Source organism: Pelmatolapia mariae, linkage group LG7 (assembly GCF_036321145.2).
Source record: "Pelmatolapia mariae isolate MD_Pm_ZW linkage group LG7, Pm_UMD_F_2, whole genome shotgun sequence".
Taxonomy (NCBI): Eukaryota; Metazoa; Chordata; class Actinopteri; order Cichliformes; family Cichlidae; genus Pelmatolapia; species Pelmatolapia mariae.
In genome coordinates, this window is record NC_086233.1 from 4,540,083 (window position 1) to 4,558,977 (window position 18,895).

At 39.7% G+C, this 18,895-nt stretch overlaps 1 protein-coding gene across 5 annotated transcripts in view; it reads left to right on the top strand.

Annotated features, from left to right (window-relative positions):
• The first annotated feature begins 503 nt into the window (after positions 1 to 503).
• The window catches only part of ndrg4 (NDRG family member 4), a 62,464-nt gene continuing 44,072 nt past the window's right edge, over positions 504 to 18,895 (top strand). For 2 of the 5 annotated variants that reach the window (XM_063477612.1, XM_063477613.1), the window contains exons 1-2: positions 504 to 663; positions 4,059 to 4,132. In XM_063477612.1, the coding sequence (XP_063333682.1) occupies positions 4,059 to 4,132 (74 nt within the window). In that variant the 5' untranslated portion in view covers positions 504 to 663. The remainder of the gene's footprint in view (positions 664 to 4,058; positions 4,133 to 18,895) is intronic. The other 3 variants (XM_063477614.2, XM_063477619.2, XM_063477615.1) reach the window with 3 other exon arrangements.

The window sequence follows — 18,895 nt, forward strand, 5'->3', positions numbered from 1 at the left end:
GTTGAGTAAAGACATGTACAGCTTTATCTTTATGAGGCTTAGATTTACAGTTAGAATAATGTTTGGCACTTATTTAAACTTAATGTCAATGAATGTCATTCAAACATGCTTGTGTTTATATATGCCCCTCCCCCTGCACACAGACACAGTAGAGCAGGCACTATAGTCATCCTTATGACCTCCGACTCTGCAGTGCACCTACTCGTGTGTCCTGCAACACACCTGGTGAGTTTGAAGCAGATCAGATGACTAGTTGTTGAAACTGGTGAGGAAAAAAAAAGATTTCTGGATTTTTCGTATGATGAACAAGATCGTTCCCACGCTTTCCTTTTAACCAGACTCTGTTATATTTTTACCAGCGTCTTTCTCCTTCATCCTTCACTTCTCTCCTCGCTTCTCGGTGCTGTGATTGTCAGCGTGCTGCATCACTGGTGAAGCCACGTGCTCTGTGTTTATCATCAGGAAGGGGAGGGAGACAGAGGGAGGGAGAGAGAGAGCTCTTTCTCTCTCATTTCTAGTGCGACCACAGGAAGACACACACACATTCACGCACAAACACTCTGAGACGTACACTCAGCCAGTCTGTAGCAGCCTGAGGGACGGACACAGAAAACACAGCTACACCAGACTTTGCGGCCACAGAAGCTCTGAACAACACCACAGGTACCGTAAAGCTTTGTCTGCCTGGATTGTGATATTTATTCAACAGTTTCTACCTGAGTGGCAAACAGTCATTTGCAGGTGAACTCTTTGAGAAGCTTCGTGTTTTGACTCTACCCTCAGATTTGAGCTCGGATGCAGTGAGGCTGCTTTGTGTTTGAGGACTAGAGGAGGAGGATGTTAAAATGAGGACAGGAATTTTGGCACGGTGTATGTGAATGCTGCTGCTGGAGCTTTGTGCTTTATACTTTTCCTCTCTCTCACACACACACACACACATATACACACCCCTGTTGCCAGCCTCTGCATTGGCGAGAACAGGATGTCAAGAGGTTGAATTTATTGACCCCACAGGAACAAAAGTGCGACATTTAGAAAACCAGACGGGATTATTATTATGTATTAAACCCAAAGCCTTTGCATTTATATTGTATTTCCCTGTGTTTACAGTTGGATTATAAAGTTGTAGTTTAAAAAAGTCTTGATGCTTTTAATAATCATCTCCTTCTGATGTGTCTGACTTTGGCAATGGCAGGGGAGGGAGCGATGCGTGCTAAAGAAAACAATGCTGGATTTGAAGGAGACTGAGTCAGCTGGATGATGAATCGACAGTAGGTGGAAGTCATAAAAGTTGATTGAATCTGGTGCAGGCTTGTGTTAGTGGTGCCCTGAAAGTGCCTGCATTTGGCTCAGTGGTCTTGGCAGGACCAGACAGATTAGAACCATAAAGCATCGGGGCATCGTGGTCAAAATAAAGTGGCTGGGTGATCGCATTTAAAAACTAAAGAACCATATAAGACAACATTAATGTATATGCAGATTTTATCAGAACTCGGTGAGGTTTGTAGCGTCACACCAGCAGCAGAATGAACAGATTAAAGTGCATTTTTTATATCCTTGAAAAAGCAACAGTGTTGATGTCTCATTTTTATTTGGACCTCTTACATAATTTCTCTGTCAGATCAGCAACTGCACTCCCCTTATCATTTTCTTGCAGTGCATCTTTTGCTATGTTCAGATTTCAAGCTACTACGAAACTTATTGACTCGTATTCATCCTGCTGCTTCTTGAGAACATGAAACAGCCGCTGAAGCCGAGCTGGTCTCCCCTTCGGGAGCGGGTCTGTTTCTCAGCTCGCAGTTTATAAATAGATTTACAAAGAGCAATACGCTCCTGCTCTTGTTCATCACGAGCCACACAGCAATGCTAGCTCACACCTTATCGCCAATCCAGTTAGTCCATATTTGGCCAGAGGGGATTTTTGGGCATATAGATTTATCACATTATTCCAGAATAATTTTCTACAAGTATGAACAACATGAGTTAAAATCTTGCTTAATTTCCAGTGGAAGAGATGCAGTTTTGGGTTTTTCTTATAAATCATGTCACCTCCTGCTACTATGCACCGATTAACAGCTCATAATTATCCGCAATTTTACTGCTCCCTACATCCAACTCACTATGTATTGCACTACAACTCAAAGTAAAAAGGTCACTATCCCTTATAAAAAGCACAATAAGGGTTACTACGTGTCCAAAATGGCAATAAGATACGAGCGATCCTGCTTCCATGTTTCACCTGCTGGTTCTAACCACAAGTTCGAGCTCTGACTTTACATCTTGTGGACTTCATGAAAATCAAAGGTATTGGGAAATTTCACAGCCACGGATCTGTGCAGATGAAAAATTTAAGACAACCTGTCAGATCAACAAAGCATATGAAGTAGTAGGAAAGTCCCAATACCAAGCCCCAAGTCAGAGGAGCTTTAAAAGCTAGCAAGCAGCCACTGCTTAGGAAGCTAAATGTAATTAGCACAGTTCTGACAGTTCACGACATCTGCATAGCAAACATACAATTGCACATGCATAAAGCACAGATATGAATCATTAAGGACTTAACACTGACCAGCCCATCCAGGGTTAGACTTAGTGTTGTTGATGTTATTTTTTAATTACATGCTAAATGGGAAAAATCCTTGATAAACTACAAGATGATAAATAGATAGAAGTCAGATAAAAAATGGACAGTGCAGTCACATGACTCTTTTAATTTTTTCTATTTGTTCACCTTGAATTCACGATCAAGGTAGGAGGTGAAGTTTTCTAACAATCTTATGAAAACCCTAAATAGGAAAAGATCTCACGTAGAATTTTCAAATTTATTTCAAACGTGCATCTACTGGGAGGCTGATGGATAGCACTGGTGATATTTTTGCTATTGTCAGCATAAACTTCAAGAGTTTTCACACCTTAAAGACCTTTCAGCCACAAGTTGATCTTCATAAAGCTCTGACTAGTTCAAATCACTTTACTCTGGTCACAAGTAAATTGCTTGAAACAAAGCAAAGAGAAAAGTTTGACTTTTGGATGGGGATTACTTTATTACTTTGAATTAACAGATAAGAAATAGAGTGCTGAAGTCAGAGGCTACATGTTGTGAGATTTGACAGTGTGGTTACGTGGTGCTCTCCTCTCTAAAATACAAGACAAACTCATGAAATCACATACTGTACTGTTGAAATTATGCTTCTAGAACATTTAACTATTTAGTAAGGAAGGCTAAATGGCTAATCCCCCAACTTTAACCTCTGAGCAGAACTTGTGCTTAGCAGTCACATCAGCTCTCAATATACCAGTCGGCTACACACTTTTATTCTGTTAAGACATTTCCTTGCACAAAACAGCAAGATTAACCTAAATTTCAGATGGGGGTAACAAAACTGTGCCCTAGAAGAGATGTCGGGTATGTGAAGCTTTCATTGCTCGCTTTCTCGTTCCTTCTGCTTGGAAACAACTCTTCTTGCTCTTTGGGTTCTTTCCACCACTCCACAGCCCCCGTCTCCCTCCCCCCAGTGGCATTTTCAATAGCTAGACAATGAGGCTGGCACTGAGAGCGAGCCACTGCAAAAGCAAAACTGTTATTACCGTGTTTTGCATGCTGATACATTTCCCCTTTGCTAGACATTTGTGTTGGATCTTTGCTCTAACCCAGTAGCATCCTTGTGTCTCCTGGAAACTATATTTATATAAATTATAAAGGGTTGTTGCATGTCTTTCTGGCCACTATTAGAGGCCAGTAAAAGTCAGTTGATGTATTATTAGAAACCCCATGGCTTTTTTATTGATTTGAAAATCTTACTAATTAAATATCACTCACCTAATAACAGAAAAGTCCTTTTCTATAATTTAACCTTTACATTTTTCTCCCTAATTTTTTATGACCATTTTCTTATTGATCTCTGTCGCCTGTCTTATTATTCCTTCTGTCTGTTCTCTGTAGCTTTGCTGCATGACCTTTCCTCTTATAACCTGTGAATTTTATTATTGCCTTTGCACCTGCAATGCACCAACGCTAGTACAGTAGTTCTTGTCTCTTGTATTTTTATACCTGCTGCTAGATGGGGCCTGGATTGTTTTGGAACTTCCCTCCCAAGGCTGGCTGCACGGTTCCACAAAGCCTCCTGCAGACCATGTACGTAGGATCGTAAAGCCACTGTACCTACCTACCTACCTACATAACCTACCATACTGTACCACATAGGTCTCTTCTTTATCCAACCCGAGTGGATATATATCTATGGCATTCTCTGTCATTCGCCCCATTCTGTCAATCAGTCAGACCAGTGTTTCAAGCATTCATTCTGCAGCAGCCAGCAAATGCCCATAAATCCAATCAAAAATCATAATTCTGTTGTTAAACAAACATGCATTTGACAGGAGCAGACCATCTGCCATTTGATATATATATATGTATATCTATTTATAAAAAAAGAAAAAAACACACACAACAGATACTGGAACAGATACTGGGAATTAGGCCGGGAATAACGCCAGACTCTTGAATTGAAAATTCTCTCTACAACCATTGGCAAAAACCTCATCCAGGTGACACACCGCGTGGTATGAGCCTATTCCAGCGTGTGCAGTTTGCTCATCCTTCAGACTCTTCATCGCTTTAATATGCATATTTTTAAATGCATAACTCTATTTAATTCTGACTGTACAGAAAACAGAGTTTAAATTCAACCTGTACAGCTGGGCTTTTGCTAAGCTCGTGCTTACAGGATGCTAATACTACTGTTTTAAATGACAATGAATGATTTCATAAATACCATTATTTGTTATCTTACCACTGAATTCCCATACTGTTTTACATCCCATATTATTGTATCCTAGTTCTTATATGTAGGCTTGATATTTGGATTATATCATAAATTGTAAATAAAAAATCATAAATCAGTACAGAGATATACGCAGGAATGCACTAATAGTTATGAACTTCTTCTTAAAGGATGCTGTTTTTTAAGGACTGTAGTTTAACAGATTAGCAACTTTTAGAAAACTTGGGTTGTACGTCACACTATTAACATTAATTTATTTTGATGCTATATGAGGAATCTTGGCTCTAAATAAATACACAATCCCAAAAATGTGGTGAAAAAACAAACAAACAAACAAACAAACAAAATGCTGGATTTCACCTTTCATAACATCAGCTGAAACTTTGCTTGTACAGCTGATCCTAGCCTGGTCACTTTTGTCTTGTGTTTGGGCCTAACTGATTCAGTTTAATGTGTTTAAATACTCCCGTCAGTTTTGTTGGTTCACACAACAATCCTTTGCACATTCATATTTCTGTAAAGTTTCAGTTCCATGTTGGAGTCTATGAGGCCTGACTGGAGATGAATGTTTCTCCAAACTGCTAATGTTACTAAAGCATATCAGCATGCCCCGTCATCGCACACATTGTTTTGTTTTTTCCCCTCGGTGTGTGTGTTACGTATTGCTGTCACCCATTAATTTTGAAATGCCAGCCTTGGTGCTGACTATCCTGTGTGACTGACTCATTGTTGATGGAACTGCATGTTCCACACATCTCTGCATGCATATTAATGCCTCTTTGTTGCAGAGCTTCACCTTGTGCTCAAAATATAGTTTGCAAACAAAACCGAGTATGCTTCTAAGGAATATCCCTTTAATGTCAAATGATTCAAAGCTGTATCACCTCACGGTAACTGCAGTATTAGTTGAGTATTCTGTCTTGTGAACAACTGAAAAACTTTTTATTGAGAATATAGTACAAGGAGAAGCTTCATACAGTGAAAGTAAGTACATCTACATACAGCTAGAAACCTGTGGACTTGAATGAAGTACACTTGTAGGAACAATAATAGCACTTTTTCAACATAACAATCAGAATAAAATGAGTAAATGTTATGATTTATCTTTTTCTTTAAATCTATTTCGCTGATATTTTTTATTCAAGAGCTACAATCATTAAGTTAGCTAAATGATCTCATCGAACTATACTTCCCATTAATAGATTTTATTAGCTCAAAAATACATACGGATGAACACTGGTGGACTAAAAATGAATGGAAAAACAGCAGATGTATAGAATAAGTTTTCAGCAGAGATTACATCTTTTAAGCCATGAAAATTTGATGCATGTCCTGTACTTAAGATGTTAAGAGGGCTCAAGCATGTTCGTAAAGTATCTAATTTTCCATCCATATGTATTTCTGGAAAATATTTATAGAACGGTACAATTTTCAGTTGAATTTATTAAATATGCCAGAAGTATTATACAAAAAAAAAAAATCAGCTGATTCGGAGAAGTGCAGGAGGAGGCACTGACTAGTGCTTTTCATTGAGTGTAAGAGTGATAATATGAGGCTGCATTGCTGGAAATGGTGCTAACCATTTATAGACGGTATCAAAAGTGCCTGTGGCTATATTGAAAAACTGGCTGAGAAGATGAATCCCAGTCTCCAGAAGCTTGGCAGCAGAGGAATATTCCAGCATGAGAGCAAACCCAAGAAAAAAAAAGAATTTTTTAAAGAAGCAAAAGTGACGACTGAGCTGGCTGAGCATGTTTTATTTACCGAAGAAAGGAAGAATTCCTACTGTGTGACCTTTAATGTCACATAAGAACAAACACCAGAGACATTAAATTAGACAGACATGCCTCTCAATGCACCATGAATTAAAATCTATGGCAGAACTCTGTAACAGCAAACATGTTGTTAGAAAAATAAGTTCCAAAGGAAAAATGTGCCTTTTTAATGCCATTTTGAGACAAAGTCAGCAAACAGATTTGTCTGATGATTCTATGCATGTAGTCTTTATGTTCCTTTGAACTGAATTAAAATAATTGTCATTTATTTTATTTGTAATCACTGCCCAAATACTCGAAGAGATCCTTCAAAATAGAGCCTAGGAGCTGAGATTTGCTTCTAGAAGGATTTTTTCTTGGAGGCAAGCAGTTACTGTGACAAGTTTGAAACATTTGATACCAAAGCAACATTACTCCAGGGTTTACTCACTTTTCCTCCTGACTGTAAGTCATCTTTTGTAAAGAGCAAAATTTGTGGGTTTTACGCTGCAGTGTAAAACAGAATGTTCATGGTGTATTAGAGTAAAAGTGATCCGATCGATAAGAGAATGCTGCTGCTTACATACTGGTTATTGAATGCCAGCTCTGTGCTACTCTGTGGTCACTAATGGAGGACATATATATTAAAATGGAGGCTGGCACAGAACGAGCAACAGCTTCATATAATATGCAGAAACATGACTTTGCCCTCAGGTTCAGATGTAAAGCAGTAGAAAACTGGACCGCCTCTCATCAGAAAAGCAGCAGGAGAAGTACGGAAATAGCGATGTGATCATTTCTTGATTACTGATTAAGCGTTAAGTGTTGGGTTATTTGTCTAGAATAAAAATAGTATCCTGACATATCAGGAAAATAATCCATCAAGCTAAAAATAAAACATGTGCCATGTTTCTCTTGCACCTCCTCATATTTCCCTCAAATGGCTGTCAAGCAGCAACAAGAGGACAATTCAGTCTTCAGTTATTAACGCTACAATGTTACAGAACGGAAACGTGAATGTAGAAATATATTATTGAATATGCAACCTTCTCGTCATTAAAAATATGAGAAATGCATTGTTTAACCTCCTAAGACCCGAACTCTTTCATGGCATGCATTTTTTATTTTTTTTGCTATTTGGGTTGATTGGGACCTAAAGAATGTAAAATCAAAGAATTACCAGATTTTTTTTTTAACCTAATTTTTGTTTGTGAGAAAAATGAGATCCACATATGAGGACATTTGTTTCAAATTTTGATAGAACAGTGGCAGTATAATCCCCGTAAGTGCATATCAGGCCCTTGTAGAGAAAACTTAAGTATTTTGTGTGATGTCCACATATGTGGACGCCAGGTCCTAGGAGGTTAAATATATTTCTACATTTCTGTGCATTCTTTTTTATTTGGACGGTTTCTATCTCTCTACATATCTCCATGCACACTGCTCAAAAAAGTGAATCTGGACCAGAGCATCACTGAGCTCCTGAACACTTTCAGGTGCAACCTGGAATGATTGGATCAAAAGATGGACTGAACCATAATGTCCCACTGGTGTTCGACTGGCTTTAGGTCAGGCGAGCGTGGGGGGAGGTCAGTGGTATCAGTTCCTTCATCCTCCAGGAGCTGCCTCATACTCTGGCAACATGAGGCTGGGATTGTCATGCACCCAGAGTAACTCAGCACCCTCTGTGCCAGCGTAGGGTCTGACACTGGGTCCAGTGATTTCATCTTGATATCTACCTGGCCTCTAGGGGCCTGTGCGTCCCTCTGTGGACTGTCTACAGGAATCTCCTCTGTGCTCTCGAAACTCTGCTGGGCAACAGAGCAAACCTTCTGGCAGTGGAAAGTAATGATGTGGCATCCTGGAAGAGTGGACTACCTGTTGCACAGGTAGTTTGTATACCCTAACCCAGAGGTGTCCAAGTCCAGGCCTAAAGGGCTGGTGTCCTGCAGGTTTTAGATCTCACCCTGGGTTAACAGACCTGAATCAAATGATTAGTTATTACCAGGCCTCTGGAGAACTTCAAGACATGTTGAGCCATTTAAATCAGCTGTGTTGGATCAAGGACACATCTAAAACCTGCAGAACACCGGCCCTCGAGGCCTGGAGTTGGCCACCCCTGCCCTAACTAAATACAAGACCAGTGAAACAACAGTCAGACAAGATGAGGAGGTAAACATGTTAGTGGCCTCCACCTGTAAATTTCCTGTTTTTGCTGGTTGTCTCGTTGCTACCCCTCTAGTTCACCTGTTTTTATTTCATTTAAGACCAAAACAGCTGAACATGATTAACAACCCTCTCTGTTATGTAACTGATAGGATCAATACCTCAGAGGCTTCACTGACTTGATACTGTAGCCTGACTAAAAAGTATTCCTTTAATTTTTTTGAGCAGTGTATTTATTCCAGTATCAGTGGGTGTATGGTTCTACAGTCAGTCTAAAGCAGGACCGGTCAGCTTAATGAGCGACAAATCTACACAACACAGACAAATGACGACACATCAGAGCACATTAAGTCCACACAACAACACGTGTATTAGATTCAAATTATTAGTGTAACCCAAGTCTTTAAATAATAGGCAAGTACAACACTTCTAAGACTTTTATGTTTATATAACTCTAAAATGATCTAAAAATCAGAACATTAAATAGATTTAAATGTGACAAATATTGACAATTTAGCTCCAAATTTCCATCTCATTGCCTGATTAGTCTAACACCTGCAGTCTCAGTGAGGTATAAAATGCAGGGCCAATCACTGCTGTTGGGGTTGTGGGTTATGGCCTGTCTTGCAGTGGTAGTGGCATTACACCCATGCGTCTGTGGAGGAAGTGACTGCGGCTTGCTCAGGAAACCATTCATCCCTTCACCGTGGGTCACTGGGCTTCGCTTCTTGACATCTGGTTCTTCGTTCGGTTCAGGAAAGAATCCACCGACCGCTCCCCTCCCCCATCAGTGTACTGCTGGTGACCACACGCTGTCTGCCCGTCTGTCCTGCTGGCGCTCGTCCTACAGCGCCGTGGGCGGACCATAGAAACACAATCACTAGAAGGGACATTTGGTTGCATTTTTCAGCGCCGCTGCCGGACGATCCAACTGTGCCATTCAGCATGAGCCAAATAAATTCAAGTCATGACGTGTGAATGTCGGTGACTAAAATACAGTGGATGATGATAGTGCTGGGCTTAGCATCGTCCTAGATGAGAGGTTAATGCCACACCTGTTAGCAGGTTCTAAAAGTTCAGTTCTGCAGCATCATGACATAACTGCGAGGAGGATGAGAGGTTTGCAATGTGAAGGAAATATTTTTTAGAAGAAGCCCAAGAAGAGCAAACGATGCAGAGCCACACTTACTAAAAACCTTGAATCACTTCAGTCTCTTGACTCAGGGGGCTGAATAATTACGCACACCCCACTTTTCAGTTATTTATTTGTAAAAAATGTTTGGAATCATGTATGATTTTCGTTCCACTTCTCACGTGTACACCACTTTGTATTGGTCTTTCACGTGGAATTCCAATAAAATTGATTCATGTTTGTGGCTGTAATGTGACAAAATGTGGAAAAGTTCAAGGGGGCCGAATATTTTTGCAAGCCACTGTAAGTTACACAAACTCTGGCAGCATTTTACAAGTCCTTGAACCTTTCTGTTTGGGGGAATTGTCACGCTGGAAAAGGAGAGGATTTTTTTTATCCAACACCGAAAGAACACAATGAAAAACAGCCCGGGGCCTTTATTCCTCATTCACCGTGAACACCTGCCGCTGTGCATTCACGTAAAACTCTTGAGGCAGTGTCCCATCATCAGTGTCCATCAAAGTTTGCAGGTAAAGAAAGCAACGCATCACTGTCTGGGGAAATGTTTCCATAGCCTGCAGCGGGTCTCGCTCCGCAATGTGGCTCAGCAGTTACACAGAAAACTCTTGTCTCGATGCATGCTGAGTCATCCCGGTATGAAAATCCCAGAAAGCTCCCTTCATCACACTGTAGCATTTTTATTGGGAGAAATAAAAAGTGACTTCTTCAGTCTCAGACCAAATGTTCCTCCCACTGAAAATGCCACGTCCAGGTGAACAGAGAAGGAAATTATAGACCACAGGACAAATCATTAAAACTAGGAAGTTCACAGATGTTCTACTGATGTTTTATGTTTTTCCTTTTCAATTCAATTCAATTCAATTTTATTTATAAAGCGCCAAATCACAACAACAGTTGCCTCAAGGCGCTTTATATTGTACAGTAGATCGTACAATAATAGATACAGAGAAAACCCCAACAATCATATGACCCCCTACGAGCAAGCACTTTAGTGACAGTGGGAAGGAAAAACTCCCTTTTAACAGGAAGAAACCTCCAGCAGAACCAGGCTCAGGGAGGGGCAGGGCCATCTGCTGTGACCGGTTGGGGTCAGGACAGCGAGCACAACAGCTAGCCCAGTCTCAAACCAGGCCTCTTTTTGTTTTTTGCACAACACTGTTATTTTAATAAGCTGTGTTCTGGCTCAAAGTAACCACTGGTTTTGAAGTTTGCTGTAAAGGCTGGAGAAATTGTCTCTTGCACCTACGCCCAGTTTAGACAAAAATAAAAGGAAATTGGGAAAAAGGTGGAACAGTCTGGAAAAAACAGTCCTTCATGCATGTTCTCCTCAGCCTCTGACTTTGCAAAGACATGAAAACAGCAAAATCAGCAAACACTGAGAAGCGAGCTGTAAGACTTTAGTATTCAACACCTACGTGTTTTGCTTCAGTGTGAAGAGCTGCTCGCCCTTGGGCTGTTGTCCCTTTGGGAGTCTTTGTTTAAAACTTGTAGCAGTATAATGTTATTATTTAGGTCATGATTTTACACAGTGGTGGAGAATAACAGCTACAGGCAGCCGTATGTGTTGCCTCAGCTTTTTTTTATTTCAGCTGTTCAACATCAGTTCAAGTTATCTTATTCAACTTTCTGCAAATTTGCTGAGTAAAGTTGCAGCTGTGAACACACCCCTGTGTGTGTGAAACAAGGTGATGATCAAAAAGAAAATGTTTACTCAGCCAAAACTGCTGGAAGGAAAAGCTGAAGAGGACCCGGTACAGTACCTCTGAACATGTCGTCGGTTCCAATATGGGGGAATTAATGAGGTGAATAACTGTATGTGCTGTGGGACTCAAGTGGGCTTCACTTTAATCACTGATCACACCTCAGGCAGTGCAAACTCCTCATCCACCCAAGAAACTCCTTCAAAGCTGGGATCATATTTCAGGATGTACATCAGTGTGGCATTTACTTAAGTAATGCGTAAAAATGATGGCATGCAGACAAAGTCAAAGTCTAGCATCCCTCAACTGATGAATAATAATGTCAGCTCTTAGATTGAGATGAATCAGAGATAAAGCTCATTCTCCTTCCCAGGCTGTGAAATCTCATCACTTCCTGCAAATAGAAATTGAGAATTAATGGGTAAACATCCTGAATGGTGAATTCTGGAGGAGTTGAAACAGCAGGCAGTGATGCAGGGCAGCAACAGCGCAGACATGTCACGGGGACGTGGTCACCAAAGTAGGAGGCTGAGTTTAGTATATGACCTGAAAAGAGTGAAGCATGACACAGTGCAGCTCGAGTTGCCCATGCAAATGTACTGAGACATTCACCAGGGGGAAAAATACAACACAAAGTTAAATCGGTCTCGAACTGAATTCTGGTGCGAGCTGAAGATACTTTAAATTTGTCTTCAGAAACCTGCCAATAACCGGAGTGTTTCGTCCTCTTTGCAAATCTAAACTAACGTAAGTGTTATCATTTCACTGCTGCGGTAAGTCCAGCTCTCGAGAGCATGACCCTCTCACACCCTGACTCTGACGTTCCCGCTGAGAGATGAGGTGAAAATAGAGCTCTGAGCGAATGTGCTGTCACCACTGTGTGACCGGACCCTCCTTACATCCTCTATGCTGGTTTTCCATTTTAAATTCACCCTGTCTGATTCAGGTCACATTACGTTCTGAATATCCTGAGTATGAATGCACTTTACTTATTGTCTCTAAGCTGCCTTTCTGTCTCCAGAGTGAAGCATTTTTTGCAGACACAAAGCTTTCATCTGATTTCTCTGACGAGGAAACTTTTTCTGCCAGAACAGAAAGTGCCGCTGTGTGTTTGTCTGGAGCTGATAGCTGATATTTAATATTTAATCTTCCACTCCTACATTGATAGCTTGGCTCTGAGGTAGCTTCTCAGCCATCTCCAGACATTCAGCAGCTATAAATATTTAAAAGTCTCATTTCAAATAGTGGAAATAGCTCTGTTACTAATTGTGAGTTAAAAACAGTTTTAAGAAATGTTGAGATTTTTTTTCTTTGCATTAAAAAGGAAAAACATCCATGTGAAGGTGTGTTTCTCCACCCACAAGCCAACAGCGTAGGTAATGGAGATGAAAGAGATGTTGTGAATTGTAGGAGTGAATGGTGGGTCGTGTCAGCAAGGATTAACATCTGCTGGAAGCTCTTTTAGGAATTGCATCTGCTTAGCTCAATATCACAAAAAAGACAAGATCAAGTGAACAAGGAATGAAACAAGGCAGCAGATAAAGGATGAGATAGATGGCTGTTCGGGGACCGGGCTGTGCTGCTGTTTAACATTTTAAGTGGCTTTATTTCAAAATCTGAGACATGTTTAAGCATTTTGATAAATGACATACCAGTTAATCTGCCCCAGAGAGGTTTTTGGAATCAGGTAGTGAAGCAGTCGACAGTGTACTAAGGCTCACATTCACTGAAGAACAAGGGATACAAGATCCGGTGGAGCAAAGCTCAGTGAAGGTGACTTAAAGCGGAACACCAGGAATGAGACTTTTATTGATTCTAAGCTTAAAACAACTTGTTTTGTATCAGGACTGAAACACAGCTATACCATCTTTTTCTTCTTAAGCAGGCTGCCATTAGCGATGCTCCCACAAGCTCTTGATAGCTAGTTCTGGTACAGTGCCATGCAAAAGGGTACACAAGCCTGTTTTATATCAGGCTTTAAAAATGCTTTTTAATGTTTTAATTTGAACATTTTAACAAACTGAACTGCAAACTTTTTTCTGCAAAAATGGACCACAAAGCCTCGTTTTTAGCACTGCTAGCAAAATCTCCTGTGCTTTTCAGTCCTCAGTCCTTGCTTTTAAAATGTTCAGTATAGAATATAAAACAGATGAAAATCCAGAGAATTTCATTAAATTCAAGCATAAATGGCTAACCAGCAATGTTCAGTAACACCCTGTGACTTCTTATATCCTCAAAAAGTCTAAATATGCCACAAAACCCTAATTTAAACCTTGGCTGACATGGTTTAAATTTAAGGCAGTCAAAGTTAAACTGAAACTTCAGAGTGTTTGAGAGCAAGGAAGCTAAAGTCTATTCAGTTCATCATTAATTCCAGAGATACTTGTCAAATGTAAATAAATTCATAAATATTGGACAGATTTGAAGTTTTAGAGATCTAAAAGTGAATAAATTCATCCTTGAGTCTAAGTGAAAGTTTGTGCCAATCGAAGTCCATGGGGAGTCCTAGAGATATTTCTTTCACATGAATGGGATATTTGGCAGAGTGAAAATGCAGCAGCTAGTTATGTGAAGTTCAGTGTGCTCATATTGAGGCTAGACAGGAAGCGGAACATCAGCTCTGTGAGGATTCTTGTTGGCAGTTACAGAATCACCCGCACAGCAGAGCTCCTTTTGGACATATTTCATCCCTGACTTCCACCTTTGTGACTGAGTGTCCTCATTTATAAGCAAACATTTTTTCTTCAAACTATTTAAATTTTTTCCTCCTATATCTATCTGTCTATCTATAGATAGATGTGTGTGATCACAGTGAAAAAGGGGAAGGGTTAGAGAAAGAGAAAAACCCACATCCATGTCCTTTGGTGGGCTGTTGTCGTCTTTGAAGTGTGGCAGCCATATGTCTAATTAATACACTCGAGCAGAGTCGGTAACCTTGTATCCTGCGTGCAGGAGAGGAAGCTGAGCCTCAGCACTTTTGCTCAAAGTGTTGGAATCAGTGACTGAAAAGCCTTTAGGGCACGTTGAGCAAACTATAGCTATACAAGGCGGGGAGTACATATAATGTGACACTTGCACATCACACCAGTGTTTCTGCCTCAGTGCTTTTTACTAAAGGGGCTTCTGCTGGTTTATGTTGGCCTTGTAAACATTTAAACCTGGTTTCTGTGACACTATGTCGTCATATTTGTCCCTCTGCTGTCCCACTTTCCAAGCATCAATTGAGTGTCCGTCAGATCAGATGGTTCCCCTCCACATGGCAGTGCAATTGATTTCCTGACAGGAAGCTTCACTCTAAGCCTCTATACTGTAACTGCATCCACTTAAAGTGCTTCACTGTCACTGAATGACTGGACCTGCGACACAGTCTCCAACCTTCCCCTCAGAGTCGCATAACTAACACAGATACAGGAAATCCGTGTGTAGCTTTACTCTCATGACAGTTTGTTCCAACTGTAGCAGCAAAATGTACAGAGTTTGTCAGGTACTGTACATTTTGTCAGGTAAGGCAGCTAAAAACTGAGTTTTTAGCTGCCTTAGGCCTCATTCAGATGAGATTCACAAGGGTTTTATTGTTATGTTCTCTGATCACTTTCTATAAATATCAACGGCCAAGATTGACTCCTGGTTTTCTGTTCATGTAGTTTTTATCCCACCTATTTTCTGTCTTTTACCTACATTATATTAGTGTATCAATGCAGACAGTTTTCTCCAAGTTGAAGAGCCACTATTACCACTGACGTCTAACCCAGACTTAGGAAATGATATCACAGGCGAAAGAAATAAAAGTTATCAAGAGAGCAAAAATAATTCAGAATCTTTGAAAATTAACAAAGTTAATTCATATAAAAGATATCAGGGAAATGCTGTACTTTGTGTAATACAAATTTGTACCAAAAGGTGTTGCAATAAATCATTGTAGCCTGTATTTGGATTATGGATTAACAACACATTTTAATTACAACGGAGGCCTTCGCCTTGAGAAATGGGGTAGAGGTAAAAAGAAGCAAAAAAAAAAAACATCAGAGCATAAAGGTACAGCAGCACACAGCATTGCATGTGTACTGTGTGCGTACTTCTGATGTGCACCAATATTTCCTATAATTCATAGAACATCTTTTTTATAAAGATTTATTAAAATCCCTCCACTAGTTCTCTAATCTGCCCTGGGTTCACCTGAACAGATACACAGTAACAATCCAAAGTGATACAAATGGTTTCATAACCCTACACAAATGAGCAGGGACAAGAAAGCAATGTGAGAAAGGGTTACCATGGTGCGACACTGAGATGTGTAATTTGGCAAGAGGTCCTCGTGAATGAAGAACAAAAGAGGGCATTATGTGTAATTTTAAAGCAGGGCTAGGAGTGAGAGTGATAATAGAGTTAATACAATGATGGAATTCGTGCCACTATTTGCCTTCCTGGGAATCGTTCTGTCAGTAATATTTAATTGAAGTCAGTTTTATTTATATCATACCAAATCACAACAACAGTGCTTTTGATTATAAGGTAAAAACCCTACAATAATAGAGACAAATATGTGTAACTTTACTCATGAAGTCATGTGCAGATTGCAAGGAAAGTGACATTTTCCTGTCACACCTGTATAATGTAAAATGATACCAGTTTTTAACCGAAGTCTTCCAGCTTTTCACTCACTGTTTCGTGTTGTTTTGTGGGTCACATGTATTATCATCATGTAAAGCAGGTTTTCCCTTCCAGCACAAATTTTCTATAGAAAACCCCCGACCATAATTCCACCGAATATTTTTGCACAGACCAGATTTTGTACAAAAAAGTTTCACTTTCACCTTTGAACTTTAGTATATTTTGTTCCTGTTTCCTCTTTCTAGATTGATGACTACACTAATTCAAATGAGAGTTCTAATTCAGCTCTGCGATTGATTAATAAAGCAGTGAGGTGAAGTAAACAAACAAATATAAAGAAAAAAAGAGAAGTCAAAAGAACAAAGAAAGACGAAGCTTTCATCAAAGCAGTAAACATTTAAAACGTAGAAAATGTGCAAATTTGCTAGTTTAGATTCATTAAAATAAGAAAATAAATGTTTAAAAGCGAAAAAGGTGAGCCATGCCTGGTGGGACTGAGCTTGGTTGTCATGGCAACCATTCCTAGGCAGAGCTAAAGAGAGAAACCGAAGCATCGGAGGCAGAGAAAAGAAAAGAGGACAGGTCCATTTTGTTCTCAACAAACTGCTGTAGAGACTGACTGACTGTTTCTCCCCAAACTCGAAAAGCTCACTGAAGGAAAAAGAGCTCTTTTTTTGTTGCTGTTTTCTGGGCAGCATTCCTCAGTGAAAGGGAACACTGAAAACAAGTCTGTAAATAACTTCTCACCCACTGACACTTTGGCTGCCTGACCACAGTTAGTTAAGAGGATGAAGAGAGGCTTTGAAGTTAGGCCCTCCTCTGTGGCAAGTTGACTGTGATATCCACATGCCTCACTGGTCATCTCAGTGGCTTTACCGACAGTGCTGTTTACCAGATACTTAACACTGCTGAAGGAGAACTCAGCAGATACACGAGGGGTGGGGAAACAGGAATTTATTGCGTAGTAGAAAACCTGTACCAACTACAGTGATAATTATTAATCGGGTAGAGGTTCTCTGTGAAGACACAAAACAGCAGCAATAAGAAGTAATACAAAAGAGGCGCAACTACAACACCAAGACACAAAAACACAAAGAGACTCGAACTTACAAGAACAGAGATTGAAACAAGAACAGACTCTGATCAACGCCAAAACAACCACAAAGAGATGCACAATATTCACAAAGAGGGCCAAAGCAATGACACATACACAAAATATCTACGGAGATGCAAAGCAAGCAAAAAAAAAAATGATATACTAAACTAGCACAAAGAAATTCAACCACAAAATGAGCTCAAAGACATACACGAGAGAGAATATATCATGAGAAAGATTAATAACCCTGGCTCTTTCGCATGACATTTGAGAAATTGCTGTTAATATAAGGACCTAACAGTGTTTTACAAAAGCCCTGGTACATCTTTAATAACCTAATAATTCATTCTAGAAGAGCCTAAAGCTTCCACGTTGCAGAGGAAATATGCTGACCTAATAACTTGCTTATGGGTTAAGTCCAACTGTGTCCTAAACTATCTTAGAAAACATTTTTTGGGGCAATGTCGACACCAAATCCTACACACATCTAATGGAAAACACCTTCTCAATAGAAATTTAAAAATCATCCACAGATGATATCACAGTTACACACCACACAGACTTCATAGGAGATGATAATGGTACCTTTCCACTAGTAGCAATGGCGTCACGAGGACAAATATAGCCGATGTAATGCAACGGTAATTGATTTCACAACCAGCTGTCTTACATAAGCACGTCAAAGTGAATAATAGAGCTGGTGAGAAAGAGCCTGGAAAAAGGCGAGGGGATGAGACAACGGCGTGAAAGAAAGAAAAAAGGTTAAAGAGATGGGGCAGGGGTTCAACCACAGACATATGCAAGAGTGGCAAGAAGAGAACTAATGTGTCAAGTCTGTTTAGAAGAATGGACGAAAAACTAAGAGACAGAAAACTGTCAAACAGCTGTGACAAATCCTAAATTCAGAGAAACAAAAATATGCAGAGACAAAGTGAGTACCAGTAAAGAACACCACACAGACAGCTGCAGCCAGTGCTGGGAACATCACATTTATACTCAGACCCACAACAAACTGTTAACTAAAACTAAATATTCAAAGTTTAAAAGTCCACAATGTTTAACTCTTTAAGTTGAGGTAACACGTCTGAAAAAGGGATTCCTCTTTATGTTTTTAGTCTATTTGAAAGAAAGATTGTTTAACAAGTTATTTCAAATACATACATTACATTAATTTAAATGCAACTAAAATCAACAAAATCTACATTTCTGGAAATGTCTGAAAGAGTAGACGATACTCTGCTAAGAAGCTACACTATTTGTTGCAGTTATTTTCCCCCTGTAAGAATTTATTTTTCAGTTATCAGTGGGCCAAAAATATAACATTAGCTTTAACCAAAGCTAAGAACTAACCTTAATGAGCCTTATATGACTGGCTTTAGTTTTTTTCCTCTGTATTCTGGGTCCAGTAAAACTTGAATTTGAATCTCCATAATGATACATTTTTAAGCTAAGTTTTTGCCATCTTGACATTTTCAAATCAATAGTAACCATATTTAGATGAAAGAGTGAAGATGGTGAGTGACACTTACTCACACCTACTTTGAATGCCTAATATCAACTTAATGATGTTATTATTTTTAAAAAAGGGGCACCAGTAATCTCAAAATAAAGAGTGACTTTAGCTACTTGAGAAA